A 17819-nucleotide genomic window follows, 5' to 3' on the forward strand; every position below is an offset into this window, starting at 1 on the left:
TGCTGCCAAAATCTATTATTTGTGTGTTGTGGTGAGATAAAGGTGTGCGTGCGTGCGTGCGTGCGTGCGTGGGCGTGCATGTGTTTTGGCAGAGTCTTTCCACAGAACACCAGTCAGTAACAGCTTGCATGTCTGGAGACAGCCTCTACCGATTTACAGAAAGGACACATGCACGGGCGGGCGGGCACACACACACACACACACACACACACACACACACACACACACACACACACACACACACACACACACACACACACACACACACACGAGCACACCAGCACCATCAACAGCCATCTAATCAAGGCCCCAGCGGGTGTGTTGCGTGCGTTGAGCAGTCATCCGGCATGTTGATCAGAGCTTCTCCACTGTTCTCCCTCCTGTAACAAATGTGGCAAAATGGCTGCCTCAACCCCAACCTTCAAAGCTCACCTCCTCCTCATCCGTTCCCCTCTTGCTTGTAACAGTTTGTGATGAAAGCTAAAAAAAAACAACTAAAAAAAGTTGAGTTTTATAAGTTTTGTAGTTTGTAGTTTAAAGGCTTGTCAATATCTGATGTGGGAAAAGAACATGGGGAGCCATACAGGGGACACACTTTACTTGTACTTTGGTTTCTGCTTTGATCTCCTTGCACCCCCACGTCTTCCGTATCTGTCTTTTCTTCTTGGAATAATGACACGATGGGAACTATATATGCACACAAACAAATTTCAACTTTTCTTCTTTAGCTCTAACACTGTGATGTGACAATAAAGCTAATAGATGGTGCTGTCTCGCTGTACTGTACCCCTTCATAATAAATCAACTTTCAAGATTTTTTTTAATATATTTCTTTAAAGTTTATATATAATATATATATATATATAAATTCTTAACCCATTCCGAACGGGAACCCCTTTTGGTGTTAGTGTAACACACACATGATTTAGTGGATTACAGTATAACCCTAACATATAGAGACAAGCTACAGTTGCCTTATATGTGTGCTTTTGCCTAAGAACTAAATCTAAAGTTACTATGTTTAGTGACCCTGTCTAAAACCTAACCACTGAGTGGTGCAGAGATTTGTTAAGCCATCTAAAAATCACTAGATATCAGAGACAGAGTGACATGTGGTTCCACCAATCAGCAGTCAGTTTAGGCCTGGCTGATATGCTGTTCCAGCCACACAGTAACCTGTGAAGCAGTGATTACCATATACCTGCAGTGCTGCACTAATCAAGCCCAATTGAACTGAGTCAGTTCAGCTGTTGAGGTTAGAGACAGAAAGACAGCCAAACAGCAATGCACAGCACATGAGAAGAGCACAGAACAGAGAGAGAAAAAGTGTGATACTAGAAGAGTTTTATGAGCACAAACCACAGCGAAGCAAGGTAACTCACCACATCTTATCAGTTAATTTAAGAGTAACAAATAATTGGAAATTACTTTGGTTTTTGATGAGTGGTATTGTTTATTTCCAGAAACCATTGTGGATTCACTGGGGCAGCCATTGCATTGTTTGTGCCCAGCCTGTTTCACACAGAATCGGTGAGACAGTTCATTTAATTTCAATGAAGGGATATTGTTGTTATTTTTGCACTTTGCAAGTGAACACTTTGAAAGTGTAATACTACTAAGAAGTTTGTTTTTCCATTTCATGATGCACTTCCTACAAGTGTACTGATGTGAAGATGTGTGTTGTTTAAAATACATAATGGGAAAAAGTATGTACAAAGGTTAAAAATGCACAGTGTTGCATACAGTATTTCATTTGTTTTCATTTAAAAAAAGTTCATGTAATGCATATTTCATGGTTAAAAACTAATCAACAGACCGTTGATACTTTGTTACTGATTAGATTCTCTGACCCTGTCTGATGACAGGTCAGGTTTTTTTTGTTGGATTGGATCGTTTTCCAGTTGACCATTCCAATAGATGGCGAGCTTCCCACCAGGATCTAGAGATTGAGCGACAGCGAGTATTCCCCCATACGCTGGTGACCACTGGACAGACTACTGCACTCTACGGTGTGGTAGGCCTAATCTGCAGACTCCCCCACTCTCAGCTGCAGTAATCCCAATTCCCCCTCTCTCCCTCCGCGCACACGCATGCACATACATTCCCCTGGAATTGGAACTCTGATTCTTACAGTTTTGGAAACCATATGGAACTTTGACACATACACTGATACATACCTGGATGGTTTATCCTTGGAACTCTGAACCATAACACGTATACTGATTTTGCATACATACCTTACCTTACCTTGTTCATTAATTGGGAGAACAGTGACTGAGTGGTCAATTCATTACCTATTGAACAGGTGGATATTTGTAGATTGTATTGTCCTATTTTGATTGTTTGATTGAACTGGAAAGAAACAACTTGAGTTGAAGGTTTAAAGGAGATAACTGAGGATTCAAGTTAGAAGGGTGCACCCAAATTAGAAAGTCACAGTGAACTGTGAGAATTGAAAGTGGCCAAGCAACTGCTATTCAAGAGTTGGTACCAATGTATTTCTTTTCCATATTGTATGTTTGTATGTTGTTTGTTAATTGTTTTTTTCAATATAACTGCCGGCAATCATTTAACATTTAACCTCCTTGTGTCTGAGTCTCATTTAAGCACTCCCCATAGCTCCAGCAGTCGAACCTACACAATAACTAGTCCAGATTTTGCTATAGTGCCTTATAGGTGCTACAAGTTACTCACAGAAGTGTCACTCGCCCCCGTTTGGCACAAGTTGGTATTACAATAGCATCATGTTATGCTTTAGCTATTGAAAAATAGCAGATCTACAAGCTCATAGCGCGCCACCAAGTGGCGCGCTACGAGCTTGTAGGTCTGAACGACATGACATTTTAGAATCTGATCTCCGGTCAGAATGGGTTAATCAGACCAGTGTGTGTCCAGTGGAAACCTCGTATGAATCTGATCTCAGGTCAGAATGGGTTAAGTTTCCGTCCACTGACGTTCCCCTGCTTGTCTCTCCTCTGTCTCTGTCCCCCATACAGCGCTGAGTGGAGGCCCAGCTGTGTCCCCAGACCCTAATCAAGGCCGCGGTAGAGCCACGGCAGGGACAAGACTCCGGAGAGCTGCCGCCGAAGAGACGTACTGGGCATATTCAGGTGTGTGTGTGTGTGTGTGTGCGACGTGTGGTCTTTTTCTGTGGCTAATGCTTGTATTTTACAAAGACATAAATTGGTTTTAGCGTGTGCAATCTGAATGTGCATTGCGTGCCACTGTGAAGCCGATCTCTCTCTCTCTCTCTCTCTCTCTCTCTCTCTCTCTCTCTCTCTCTCTCTCTCTCTGTACTCTGGCGGGCTCTCTTTACCACTGTGGCCTGGAGGCCTCTCTGGGCCTTTTTTTTATTTTGATTTTTTTCCCACCAGAGCTTCAGAAGGGGGGGGGGGGGGAGGGGAGAAAGCCACTTCCGCCGTCCCTCCGAGACTGTATTTTTGCAGAGGGGTCGACATTAATCTTTCACCACGCCAACCAACCAACCAACCGACCGAGCCCCCCCCCCCCCCCCCCCCCCGGGCAGCAAATGATCTTTTTAGTTTATTTATTTCAATATTCCCACTCACTCACTCACTCATCTCTAACCCTAATTGCGTGCGGCTGTGTCACAGCGCCGCCGCGGAGCCCTGTAGGGCCTTTGTGGGGTAAAGTGGAGACGGTGACAGTTTCACTTAGCGCTGTCGCTATTGATGCAGAGATCTGTCCATGCTCTCCTCTTGCGACCCCCCCCCCCCCTCCCCCCGAATGCATACCCCCCCCCCCCCGGAATGCATACCCCCCCCCCCCCCCCCCCGTGTATTTTGCGTTGCAACTCTTACATAACACCCTGATGCAACGACAAGATGTATAGGCAAGATGAAGACAATATAGCCTGAAATGCCTTGGGACGTTTTTAGCATGACACAATTACTATAAAGTCCCTGTGCGAGGTCTCCTCCACGCCACACTCGGTCAGGGGAATGGAAAAATGTCCAAGTGAACAAAACGTAATTAACTCATTGGCTGCAGCCTGACGTATCACCCCGAAGACCTCCAGATTCACCCCACAGTGAACCTGAAGCAAAATGGCTTTTAAGCCATTGGCTATACCGTCATTTCAAGTCATGTGAAGCGTTAATATTGAAACCCTGAGGTATAGCGGCGATTTGGTAATGAACCGCTAACATCTCAGATTGAACACAGTGTGCGGTTTACGTGAAATAGTGCACGCACATTCCCACTATAGCCATGAGGAAGAAATGCCGCACTTGAAGTCAGCCTCGTGGTGGCGCTATAACAGGCCGATTGGTGCTTTGGTGTGCTATAACCGCACCCATCTGTGTAAAACGTTGTATGTGCACGCAGCTAGGTTATAGTAACTTCAGAAAAAGCTGATTGGCCAAATTCAGTGGATCTGTGTAGCAGTATACTCAATTGCGAGTCTCTGGTTAGCCTGATGGTATCTGAACACAGTGAAGCGTGTTCTTTCAGTGTGGTGGAGGGGCAATGTAACTTGTACAAGTGTTGAAAAATAAGTCCTTTTCATGATATTTATTTGCTCCAGCCGTGTGTATGTGAATGTGTACTGTAGGTGTATACGTGTGTGCGTGCACAAGCATACTGTATAAAATAATAACGTAAAGATTTTTCCATGGCAACAAATGTCATGCTGAGAATCATTCGTAAATGATGGATTGAGTGTGGTCATAAACAAGATATATTTTTTTCAAATGAGACTCACAGTTCCACAGCTGAACCTGCAATACGGTTTATTTTAAATATTTAAATCACTTATAGTTGCATTCCTTATATGACACGATCACGAGATATGAATATTTCAAACTTACACGGTCGGATTTGAGCATGTGTGCCTCATGCTCAAAATGTTTTTTTTTTATATATTTTTTTATCCCACGATTTTGTAACCCATTTTTCACCCCTGTGTCAATCATCTAATGTGATCCTGGGCTCTATACACCCTCCACCAACCTAGTCCCCCATATATGGGGGACAAGGGGAGAGCAACGGACTTGAACTCATGCTTCCTTCATGCTTGAGTGTCCAAGTTGTACTTGGTTTTTCGCATACCAAAAATAGACGATCTACAAGCTCACAAGCCTGTTAGTTTCTACAAGCTCACAAGCCTGTTAGTTTGTAGATTGTCTATTTTCGGTGCACAAGAACCGCCCGCAGCGCAGCCTGAGAATAACTCAGGTTTTCATCTTGGCCGTGCGCGCCTCGCCAGCCTCCCTCCCCAGTCACCCTTCACATCAAAGTTATGACTCCGTTGAAGCCTTGATTAAGATGTGCGTTATAAACCATATAATACAGTGGAGGACCCTTTTGCGTGATATATATGCCCCATTCCACATAATTACAAGTGCTTTCCCATATAATTTTAAGAGACCATTTTCTTTTTTTTTTCTCCTGGTTTGCAATCGGCCGACCGTGAAAGCCCTGAGTTCAAATCGACTGGCCTTCCGCTTTGCACGCTCTGTCCCCCTTCCAGGCCTCTGCACTTAACTACACATAAATTGTTCCACTTTCCCCTCTTTCCAGACATTTGATTGAAACTTATATTTTGTCAATTTAATCTCCCGCATACTTACTTACTCACTTACTACATGAAACATGCAGTCAGTCAGTCAGTCTCTCTTACTCTCAGTCTCTCTCTCTCTCTCTCTCGCACACACACACACACACACACACGCACACGCGCGCTGGAAATTAATTTTCATCCTTCAGCAGTGTCAATAGGCTCACTCTCAATAGGGAGACGTGAGGCTAATTTGCCGGCTAGAGAATTTACCACCTTGTCCTTTTCATATCATGGCCCCCTCTCTCCGTCAATCCATTTCGGCATGCAGTGGAGAGCTCTCAGTTCAGCCTTGAAGTGGGTGAATGAAGATGGAAATTGATGATAGGTTGTATAGTCGTTTTTACTGGTTGAGGGAAAGCAATTTCATTAGCCCTCACAAAGTGGTTTAGTTTGAATTTCCAACGGTGCTTTGATATCGGCATTGGTTTTCTTCTTCATTAGTTTTTCTTTTTTCTTTTTTTTCCTGTGTGTTAATTTTAGACAGCATTTGCTTTAATTTAGACCGGACCTAAACAGTCAGCACACTATTCACTATGCAGTCGGCTATATGCTGCACATCGCACATTCCTGCACACAGACACATTTATATAAGCATTGAGGGATATATTATAGTATGATAAACTATTCTTTATGTGTGTGTGCTTGCACATTGTATACTGTACAGCAATATCTTAAGGTGTATACGTATATATACTTTTGAGTGGTGCAACCACTCCTACAACCAGCAATGTCCGTGTTCACCTACAGTATGTGTTAGTTCACCTATGTGTTGGTTCACCTATGTGTTGGTTCACCTATGTATGTGTTCATGAGCACCAGTATGAGTACCAGTAGGGGCGCTGTTGTGCCATGCAGAAACGGAGAGAGAGATATTATTAGTGCTGCACTGTTGCCTGCTAATGAGAGAGAGAGAGAGGGAGAGAGAGAGAGAGAGAGTTGCACCACTCGGTTCACACGGGTGTGATTTTTAAGTCACAAATAAGTGTATTTTGTATAGTGCACTTCAATTCAAAAGGGACCATTAATTCTTCTGTTCAGCCACCGGCACACCAATTTGATGTCATTAAAAATGCCTGAATGGATTTTCACAACGTTGTCGGGGAACGTTCCTTATGGGTGACCGTCTCCAGTCGACGCGGTGCGCTTAAACCACGTTGTTTACCAGATGTTGCCATGAAACATGGCGTTACCATAATGAGAGAGAGAGAGGGACATTTGTTCTGCAGCACTGGCAGCTGGCGTTTCTTACAGCCCCTCCCAGGTGCTTTTAAAAATGATTAGCATGATTATTAATTTGCTATTCAACGAAGAGAGAGGTCAGACCTTACAGCACGACGTGATGTATGCGGGACAGATATACGCTTGAGATGTTATTACTCACAAAGCTGTGACCAAAAATCTCTCAAGAGATAGAGTATGAGGACAACAGAAGGTGGCCATGCAGGTTACTTACAGACGACTGCCAATTAAAGACTTTAACAGGAACAGTAACAACCTCACTGTTAATTGATCCATTTCTACCTGTAACCCAAGGTTACATTCATACACTCCGAATTAAATGGACACTGAGAATGTTTGCTGTGTATTTGCAGTGTCCAACGTCATTATGTGCCTTTTGGCTTATCGTTCAACTGAAACTGGCAGCTTCACAAGCAGCCTGGGACCGGGGCCAACAGTAACAGCTTTTGATCTTGCATAACGGAATATACAGTTGCAGTTCCCCCAAGGTAATCTGTGGGTTTCTGCCACATGCTATATACCTGTAACTATGGCTGTTGAGTTGGAGTGGTTTGAATCTCGCGTGAGATGAGTCACGAGTTAGACACAGCAGGGGCCAGCAAGAGCTGATAACTCTTGTTAGATTGTATTCATCAAGGCGTTAACACACGCTGAGCGGAAAAGAGAAGGGCGGGGAAGAAATGATACATGTGGCCCACAGCATTATAGCACACATTGGAGCAACTTTTCTGGGACGAGAACATTCACAGCCCCATCCGTTATATAAATCCTTGTCCTTTTTTTTATTCATAATATTAATGAAACTGCAGAGTGATAAAGAGAGTTTGTGGTGTTGTATGTAGGGCTAGAGGTAGAAGTGACTTATACAAATGGAGCAGTATGCTATGATATTCGCAGACAAATAACAAAGACAAACACGAACAAACACTCAAATAAATAATAAATAAATACATAATGCTGAAGCCATGCTGATGCTGAACCCACCACATGCATACAATGCACTTTTTGGGCAGAGAAGAGGGCACAGTGGAGTAACTAAAACTTCTTCCAGTATAAAATATTGCATTTTCGAGCCAAAAACTGCATTTTTTTGCATGTGGTGGTGGTGGGCTCAGAGTGTGTCCACTAGGGAAAGTATTGGCTTTCAACTCCACAAAACCGTCTTTGCATTGGTGAGTAGCGAATAGTAGTTCTTTTTTAATTTCGCAGCTAGTCGCCTTCCATGCGTGCGCGGTAAGTTGAACGTGCCATAGCGTTAAGGAGACGTCCTTCTAACAACGCTATATGGGCCAGAGTTAGGCCCATGATATGCGAGCTTCTGAAGGACGCACTGTAGCGGACAAATACAGAGCGGCTTTCAATCAACCTTGTCCATAACACCAGCTGATTGCAATAGGTTTGTGCCTGTGCATGCAATAGGTTTGTGCCTGTGCATGTGTGTGTGTGTGTGTGTGTGTGTGCGCGTGTGTGTGTGTGTGTGTAAATGCGTGAGTCGTGTGATTAACCCATTCTGACCTGAGATCAGATTCATACGAGGTTTCCACTGGACACACACTGGTCTGATTAACCCATTCTGACCTGAGATCAGATTCTAAAAATGTCAGTCGTTCCTTAGATTTTTCAAAAACAGCAGACCTACAAGCTCGTAGCGCGCCACTCGGTGGCGCGCTACGAGCTTGTAGATCTGCTATTTTTCAATAGGTAAAGCATAACATGATGCTGACACCAAAATGGGTTCCCGGTCAGAATGGGTTAAATGAATGGGATGAAGCGGCGGGGCTGTCCGTGGGAGGTGCGCGAGGTGAGACATTATGTGACTACTCTCTGTGATTGCGTTAGCGGGCGCGTGTCTAATGCCTGATCGGATCGACTTGACCTCGGAGAAATGAATCGATTTTGATGCTCTCACTGCCATGATAATAATCCCAGACCTTTCAAGAAAGTCCTTCAGTGGCTGATGCCCTCGCGGTGAAACAACAGGCCGTCCGGCTTTGTATTCCGAAAGCCTGTCTAAATGACTGCATTGTTCTATACAGCCAAATGAGTGCATTGTTCTGTAGTCGAGTCCGGTCGAGGCGTAATATTCTCAAATTTCCGTCCTGCGTCAGTGATATATATGCAGGCCTTGAATTACCTTCAGCTGCATTCGCAGCTAGACACAGTGACCAATACTCTGTCGAGTTAGGGTGTTGCAAATTGCTTTGTCTGTATATGCGGCTCCTGGAAAGTCCAAATATCTTATAGTGTTTGAGATGGTTAACATTAGAGGACGAGGCCAGAGAGAAATCCATGTGATTTACGGGAAATTGACTTTTGAGCGAGCAAGACTGAGAATGATAAGAGGGAACCCTTCATCCGAAAAAGCCAGACCTGCACCTCCCCTGAAAGACAAGTAGGCCTAGAGGAACATAGTGGCAGTAGAGAAGGTCAAACGGACGGTATGAGAGAGGGGATAGATTTTGGATGTGGTCGAGTATTGGTCAAGTTGAGGTATTGAAGACAATGATTGATGATTGAGTGAAAAAACATAACAAGACCACATGCTTTTTGTATGTGGTGAAAGAGAGGGAGAGAGAATAGGAATACGCCACCTCAAACAAGAAGTACAGAATAGAGGTTGGCATCAGAGATAATTTACACTATAGGCATACTGTATGGAAATAGCAGATTTACAAGCAATGTTGTTGTGAGCTTGTAGAGGGAGTATTTTCGGCATACAACACGGAATATGACGGAATATAATTTAGGCTTTAACTGGCATTCTGTTTTCAGCATTACTCTGACAAAAATGGCCAATCATGCAGAGTACAAAATGAAAGAAAAAAAAAACGTCCACTTTAGAATAAAGTGCTTTTGGCATTTTCACTCGCAGCAGAGGATGCTTAAAATATTGGTAGCTGAGATCTCTTCATTTATCAATACAAATCAAATAATAGTGACGTTATTAAGAAGTTAAATAAAATAAATTAAGAAGTATAAGAAAGTGGGTGAAATTTGTTTTCGTGCATAGGGGGAAGGAGGGGGGAGATAAAAAAAGGGTGTGTGTGTGTGTGTGTGTGTGTGTGTGTGTGTGTGTGTATATATATATATATATATAGGCTATATATAAAATGACGTATAACAACTACATACAGACTTTGCAAAATATGCCATTAGTCTCCTTGACAACCAACCAACGACCAATAAATCAATGACATGGCTGACTATACTGTGACTATACACAGATCCCATAGGCTGTGCTGCTGTGGCAAAAATGTTAATACAAAGATTACATTTGGGAAAAAGTGAACAATCTGCTTCGTCAGTCCTTTGCATTTGCCTGTGGCCAATGCTCACGTGCAACCTCACCGTTCGATTGGCCAACTCACTGAGCATAAAACACGGACGGACGGACGGACGGACGGGCTTTTCAGTTATTTTACAGTAGGACGTACAGTAGGATGAACTGAAATGCTTCGTGGGGGGAAATTGGAGGGGGAAAAAAAGCACAATGGGGAAATTCTACCTCCGTTATGGGACACTGGGGAATCAATACAATTGCTGATGCATGGCATAAAATTGATAGGAGCCCATTAGCTTGCTAAGATATAATGCTTTTTAAGGTTTTAGGAAAACGAGTCGGATTTTATAGAGAGTTGAGCTATATCTCGCTCGTGACTCCCGTCACTTTCCGGAGGTTTCCGAAGAGTAAAGTTTGAAGGCACCATCATTCCTGACAGTAATGAGCCTTAACCCATTCTGAACGGGAATCCATTTTGGTGTTAGCATCATGTTATGCATTAGCTATTGAAAAATAGCAGATCTACAAGCTCATAGCGCGCCACCGAGTGGCGCGCTACGAGCTTGTAGGTCTGCTATTTTTGAAAAATCTGATCTCAGGTCAGAATGGGTTCATCAGACCAGTGTGTGTCCAGTGGAAACCTTGTGTGAATCTGATCTCAGGTCAGAATGGGTTAATGGACTCTTCAGTGCCATGCCCTCATTGTGCCTCTGGGCTCTGACAGAAAGGTGCCTCCTGGCAAAGCGCCGCTCGCTGCCTGACACACTACCGTTCACGGGATATATTTTGACAGAAGTTGTTTCCTTTGATGTGAGGTTGTGTAACGCACTGATGACAGGAACACTATAGGCAAGGATGATAGCAGGAGCAACATTTTTTTTTTTTAGATTTGGTTCAGAGCGATAGAGAGAGAGCTTGAAGGAGAAAGCAGAACCATTGTTTGACGGAGAGAGAATGAAAGGGCCTCGGAAGATGCATTTTCTTTTTTTTTAATTTATGTTTTCCTCCCGCGCCACAGAGACGAGAGAAAAGTAAGACATTTAACCATGCAAAAACGAACGAGACAACTCCCATGGTGTTGTTGCACCTCAGCAGTGGGTGATTTGTGAAGGCAGGGAAATGAGAACGCTGACAGGAATAATTATAAGAGTATAACAACAACAAAGGCCTTGTGGCCTGAATTGGCATGCAGATACTGAACATGCTGTTTTTACCCTTCAGACCTATATTATACTTTGTTGTATATTATTATTTTTCTTTTCAAAAATCTTTTTATTGTCCTTTTATAACAGTATGGGTGTCAAGTCACAGGTTCATAGAATTTATAGTATTAGTGACTGAGGTAAACAAACGTACTGTATGAATCACAGAGATCGTGCACAGGGCAGACATAATGAAATGTTATTGAGCAAAACATGCCCCTTCGAGACAAAAGGAAAACATTTTCTCCCCCAATTTAGTGAAGCCAAGTCCCAATTCCCCAGCCTCTCCACGAGCACTCCATCTCTGCTAAACCCCCACAATCAGTCATTGGGAGGGTGAAGAAAGCCTCAGGTCTCCTCCGATACCCAGGGCCGTCAAGCCGACATCTTCTTTCCATTGTTGTTGTGTATATATATATTAATGTTGTATATTAATCTCCCCACCTGTATGACTATATAGAACGTCCGCTCATTGATCACCCCTTCAAAGCTGATATACTGTGTTCCTAAACCTGTCGCCTGTCCTATATGGCCCACAACACAAAAGTGTTCCAATGACTACCTCTACCTCTCTCTCTCTCTCTCTCTCATCCTGACTCGGTCTAATCATCCCTCTTTCGCCGGAACGCTCGCTCTGTTCGTGCTAATAAATTCCCCGCCGTCTCCCCCCCCCCGTGGCGCTGGAAACGTTAGGTGAGAGCGTAGTTGAGTGGGATGTCGGAGGGGGGGGGGCGAACACCAATCAGACGACGTGAAAATAAGAGGAGGAAAGTGAGAATGGAGTGAAGACGCATTCAGCATTCATTTATTGATTGATTTCTTCTCTTGCTGCGTGTCACGTGTATAGTTCTGGAACGTGTGGAAAAAGATGTGGAAGATAGATCGTGCACGATAGGAAAAATGTAATTCATTGTAATGATAATGCTTGTTTGGGTTTCAAATGAAACAAAGATATGACGATTCAAAAAGATACGCAGGTCATAGAAGCTGCGAGATCACGCCGGTTGTTTGCTTTGCGTGCGTATCGTATTCAAGCCATCAATCTTTAAACTATAGAGGTCCCTCCTGGCTTGTCACCGGGTGCTGATTCCTAAACCGCAGGCTGAGCGGACACAATGCACGTTGAAATGTACACTGCATCACTTTGTTATATAGACACACGCCACTCCGGGACGCATAGTCATCCTCCCCCCTGTCCTCTTTCTGCTGAGGTGTGTGTGTGTGTGTGTGTGTGTGTGTGTGTGGGGTGTGTGTGTGGTTTAATAAGTATGCTGCTAAGGCCTCCGCATCACAATGTGTGCCCATAATGGAATGACCCGTTGCTGCTGACAGCACACTCCAGCAGAATGGTAGACACACACACACACACACACACACACACACACACACACACGCGCATGCACACATCTGCCACTGTAGCTAGCTACCCCCCACCCCCACCCCACCCGCTGTAATTGTTCAATTTACTGTACAGCCAATATCCAGCCTCCGTAATTGAATATGACTTTGTCCTGTTTGAGTAATCTCTTCGTTTTATAGCGCAACCCCGTGGGCAGGTTATACCCTCAGAGAGGGAGAGAGAGGAAGAGAGAGAGAGAGAGAGAGAGAGAGGATGGGAGGGACAGGGGTGAGCGGCAGAGGTGAGCAAACGGCGTCTTGTGTAGATAAAGCATGTAGGTCACATTGAGCTGCCGGCTCCATGGTGATGAGAGGGCCGTGCTGTTGACATCACTGCCTGTGCTGCAGAACCATCAGCATCCATTCTGCCGAGTCACAGCGCTATGCTACACACAAATGGATGGCTGTGTGGCTTCCGCTTTGCTCTCCTCCTCCTCCGTCGGAAATGGCACTACGTTGTTTATATAACCGGCCGTTACGTTATATACGTCCATAATTTGGAGCCCAGAGCAATTAGATAAATAATGCACGACACAGTTTTCGTTGGCGTGAAGTCTGACATACAAACCCAAGACTTTGGGGAGATTATTATTATTGTCACGCTTCACTAAAACAAGTTGTGTTTGTGTTGTCGTTCTGCTTGTCCTGCTCAGTTTATTCCTATACTTCACATCAATAAGATAAATAAGTAATAATGAGTAAATATTGCATATTATAGAGATTTTCATTCAAATTCTACTTGAAAAATAGCTTTAAAAAAATAGCAAAATCTGGTCTGCCTCGCTCAAACATTAATGGGGCATTAATTCACATGAATACAAAGTCCATGACGCAAAGTAATTATAGTACATGATCAAAAACCACAGATGAAAGTATATCTGCCAGAATTGTCACAGCTCTAATTTCAATGCGTAACCCATTTTTGGGTGGGAACCCCTTTTGGTGTTAGCATTACGTTATGCTTTAGCTATTTAAAAATTGCTGACATAGAAGACATTTTTAGAATCTGATCTCAGGTCAGAATGACTGTGGCTTAAGAGGTACAGAGCAGGTCGTCCAATGATCCATGGGTTGGCGGTTCGAATCCCGGCTCCTCCTCCTGTCTACATGCCGAAGTGTCCTTGGGCAAAGACACTGAACCCCAAATTGCTCCCGATGTGCTGGTTGGTGCACCTTGCATGGCTTCCGCGCGCAATCGGTGTGTGTGTGTGAATGGGTGAATGTAATGCACAATCTATGTGTAAAGCGCCTTGGATAAAGGCGCTATATAAATGCACCATTTACCATTTACTACTAGCTACTCTTGCGTCAGTCGACAACACTTCTTCTTTGGGGAGGCATCGCGGCCAACGCGCGGGGGTCGCGTGGCACTGCAGGCTCTGACAGTTGAACGGTTGGACATGTTAAGTTAACGTGAACACACGCGCTGTCTCGACACCACACCGAACACCAATTTGCTGTTCATATTATTCAGAACGGACTAGTTATTAATAATAACAATAATATTGATAACATCCAATGACTATACAGAGTCAGTGTATACTGACTATGAGGTTGCACATTGTAATGTTAGTAGTTGACAATAAAGGAATTGAATTATGTCTCTGCTCTGCTCTCCTATCCCCTACTGTCTTTCCAACCTGTTTATGGCGCACCAGTATATGGAGGCCAGATGAGGGACACAGAGAGAGAGAGGGGGAGGGGGAGAGAGGGAGAGTGGAATAGAGGGAGAGAGAGAGATGGAGCGACTGAGGACGCAAAGGAGGAAAGAAATTACGCTAGATTGCTTGGCTTGATTGCTCACTCCCACCCGTCCCTTTGTACTAGATTGAAGATTTTTTTTACTCAGGCAGCGTGCACACGCCGTGCCCACGCACGGTACGTACACACACACACACACACACACACACACACACACACACACACACACACACACACACACACGCACTCATTTAGTCGAACCATGTAATTGAACACAGGGAATTCTATCCCATCTGCTTTCCCTATCTGATCTCCGATCAGATCTGGACATGTGCTCCAGTGTGCTTCATATCAGATCCGAACACGGCTTCAGTGTTGCTTCACATGAATCTGTTTAAATGTGTTAAATGTTTGATCTATTATTAACAAAACCTCACCCATGATGCATCGTTATGCCTCGGGACTCCAGGGATGGTGTGCACCGATTTGTGTACGGTTTAGTGGCAAATAAACAGTGTTGGAAAAGAGTAAAAGTATGGCAATACTGCAATATAATTAGAAATACTATATTGCAGAGTAGAATGTAAAAGTCCAGAATTCAAAATGTACTTGAGTAAAAGTGCCAAAAGTACTGGTAGTAATCAAAATGTATTTAAAGTAGACCTACTCATTATGCCGAATGTCCCATTTCTAGTTTTCAAAGTATAATACAAATTCGCAGCACATTGTGAGCTTGTCGGTGTGTGTGTGTGTGTGTGTGTGTGTGTGTGTGTGTGTGTGTGTGTGTGTGTGTGTGTGTGTGTGTGTGTGTGTGTGTGTGTGTGTGTGTGTGTGTGTGTGTGTGTGTGGGGTGTGGGTGGGGGAGTGTGTGTGTGTGGGAGTGTGTGTGTCTGGGAGTGTGTGTCTGGGAGTGCGTGTGTGTGTTCTGGGAGTTTGTAGGTTCTGGGAGTGCTCAGGGGCGAAATGTCACACTGATCGGTCCAAATGGCAGCATTTGCGACATTATCAGTGGAAATGCTGCCATTTCATAACATCATCACACTTTGGTCATGTGGGTTATGAAAGACCCAGCCCCACTCTCTCTCTCTCTCTCTCTCTCTCACACACACACATACACACACACACGATATTTAAATCTTAATATTACTATTAGAATATTGTCTCTGTCGGGTGGAAACAGTTACTTTTACATGATTGAAATTCAAAATGAGCAAAAGTTTAGCAGAACGTGGACATCTACTACTACGATATGACACGTTTGTCTGATGCTGTAGTAGGCCTATGGTCTGATGCTGTAGTAGGCCTATGGTCTGTCTGATGCTGTAGTAGGCCTATGGTCTGATGCTGTAGTAGGCCTATGGTCTGTCTGATGCTGTAGTAGGCCTATGGTCTGTCTGATGCTGTAGTAGGCCTATGGTCTGTCTGATGCTGTAGTAGACCTATGGTCTGTCTGATGCTGTAGTAGACCTATGGTCTGATGCTGTGGTAGACCTATGGTCTGATGCTGTAGTAGGCCTATGGTCTGATGCTGTAGTAGGCCTATGGTCTGATGCTGTAGTAGACCTATGGTCTGATGCTGTGGTAGGCCTATGGTCTGATGCTGTAGTAGGCCTATGGTCTGATGCTGTAGTAGGCCTATGGTCTGATGCTGTGGTAGGCCTATGGTCTGATGCTGTAGTAGGCCTATGGTCTGATGCTGTAGTAGGCCTATGGTCTGATGCTGTAGTAGGCCTATGGTCTGATGCTGTAGTAGGCCTATGGTCTGATGCTGTGGTAGGCCTATGGTCTGATGCTGTAGTAGGCCTATGGTCTGATGCTGTAGTAGGCCTATGGTCTGATGCTGTAGTAGGCCTATGGTCTGATGCTGTAGTAGGCCTATGGTCTGTCTGATGCTGTAGTAGGCCTATGGTCTGTCTGATGCTGTAGTAGGCCTATGGTCTGTCTGATGCTGTGGTAGGCCTATGGTCTGTCTGATGCTGTAGTAGGCCTATGGTCTGATGCTGTAGTAGGCCTATGGTCTGTCTGATGCTGTAGTAGGCCTATGGTCTGTCTGATGCTGTGGTAGGCCTATGGTCTGTCTGATGCTGTAGTAGGCCTATGGTCTGATGCTGTGGTAGGCCTATGGTCTGTCTGATGCTGTAGTAGGCCTATGGTCTGTCAGATGCTGTAGTAGGCCTATGGTCTGTCTGATGCTGTAGTAGACCTATGGTCTGTCTGATGCTGTAGTAGGCCTATGGTCTGTCTGATGCTGTAGTAGGCCTATGGTCTGTCTGATGCTGTAGTAGGCCTATGGTCTGATGCTGTAGTAGGCCTATGGTCTGTCTGATGCTGTAGTAGGCCTCTGGTCAAATAGAGCATTCTTTTCTGAAAAGTGAGTGAACAGGCTCATTTGGCCTTCTGTCTAATAAGTAGGATTTGAAGTGTCGGCTACAGGCCGAGGCTCTGCAGCCATTTCCAAGGTTTTCCTTCGTTTTACCAGCAATGCCCCTCCTGAGGGGGCCAATCAAACACTACAGGCGTGCGCGTGCGCGTGTGCGTGTGTGTGTGTGTGCTCGCGTATTATATACTTGCGAGGACCACACATGTATAGAATATGAGTTTGTTGTTTGTTTTTTTTGGTTGAAAAAGTGAGTCTACAGTTTGATGTTGGTGTTAAGTTTAGGATTAGACATCTAGAAGAGAGGTTTAGGGTGGGAATTAGAAGGATAACATAGTATATTATATAATATTATAATGTATTGTAGGCTATAGCAAAACAACCTATGATCGAGACACAGAGGTATATAGCTCCTGGATTGAAAGATAAAACAACGTATACATGTATAGTTTACAACAGGACTAAATGGGTTAACCCAATTTGGGCGGAAACCCCTTTTGGTGTTAGCATGACGCTATGCTTTAGCTATTGAAAAATAGCAGATCTACAAGGTAGGTCTGCTATTTTTGAAAAGTCGAAGAACGACTGACACATAAGCTTTTTCAGAAAACTGTCAGGATGTAGAAGACATTTTTAGAATCTGATCTCAGGTCAGAATGGAAAACTGTCAGGATGTATAGAAGACATTTTTTAGAATCTGATCTCAGGTCAGAATGGAAAACTGTCAGGATGTATAGAAGACATTTTTTAGAATCTGATCTCGGGTCAGAATGGAAAACTGTCAGGATGTATAGAAGACATTTTTTAGAATCTGATCTCGGGTCAGAATGGAAAACTGTCAGGACGTATAGAAGACATTTTTTAGAATCTGATCTCCGGTCAGAATGGGTTAACAGAGAGATGCTCCTGGATGAGGCCTGTGTGATCCCCCGGCGGCCCCGGCTAGGCTAGCATTGGGGAAACCGATTACCAGTTTATTTTGGAGCGTGCACTGCTGTGTGTGTGTGTGTGGCTCATCCCTCATCACTATAGGGCTGATGA

At 44.2% G+C, this 17819-nt stretch overlaps 1 protein-coding gene across 1 annotated transcript in view; it reads left to right on the forward strand.

Annotated features, from left to right (window-relative positions):
* Nucleotides 1–17819, forward strand: part of LOC308328649 (receptor-type tyrosine-protein phosphatase gamma-like) — a 385093-nt gene that overhangs the window by 74383 nt on the left and 292891 nt on the right. Inside the window, 1 exon segment of the mRNA XM_080782637.1 lies at nt 2997–3110. Within this exon segment, the coding sequence (XP_080638763.1) occupies nt 2997–3110 (114 nt within the window).

The sequence above is a fragment of the Protomyctophum bolini genome (assembly GCF_963924005.1).
Source record: "Protomyctophum bolini genome assembly, chromosome: 2".
Lineage (NCBI taxonomy): Eukaryota > Metazoa > Chordata > Actinopteri > Myctophiformes > Myctophidae > Protomyctophum > Protomyctophum bolini.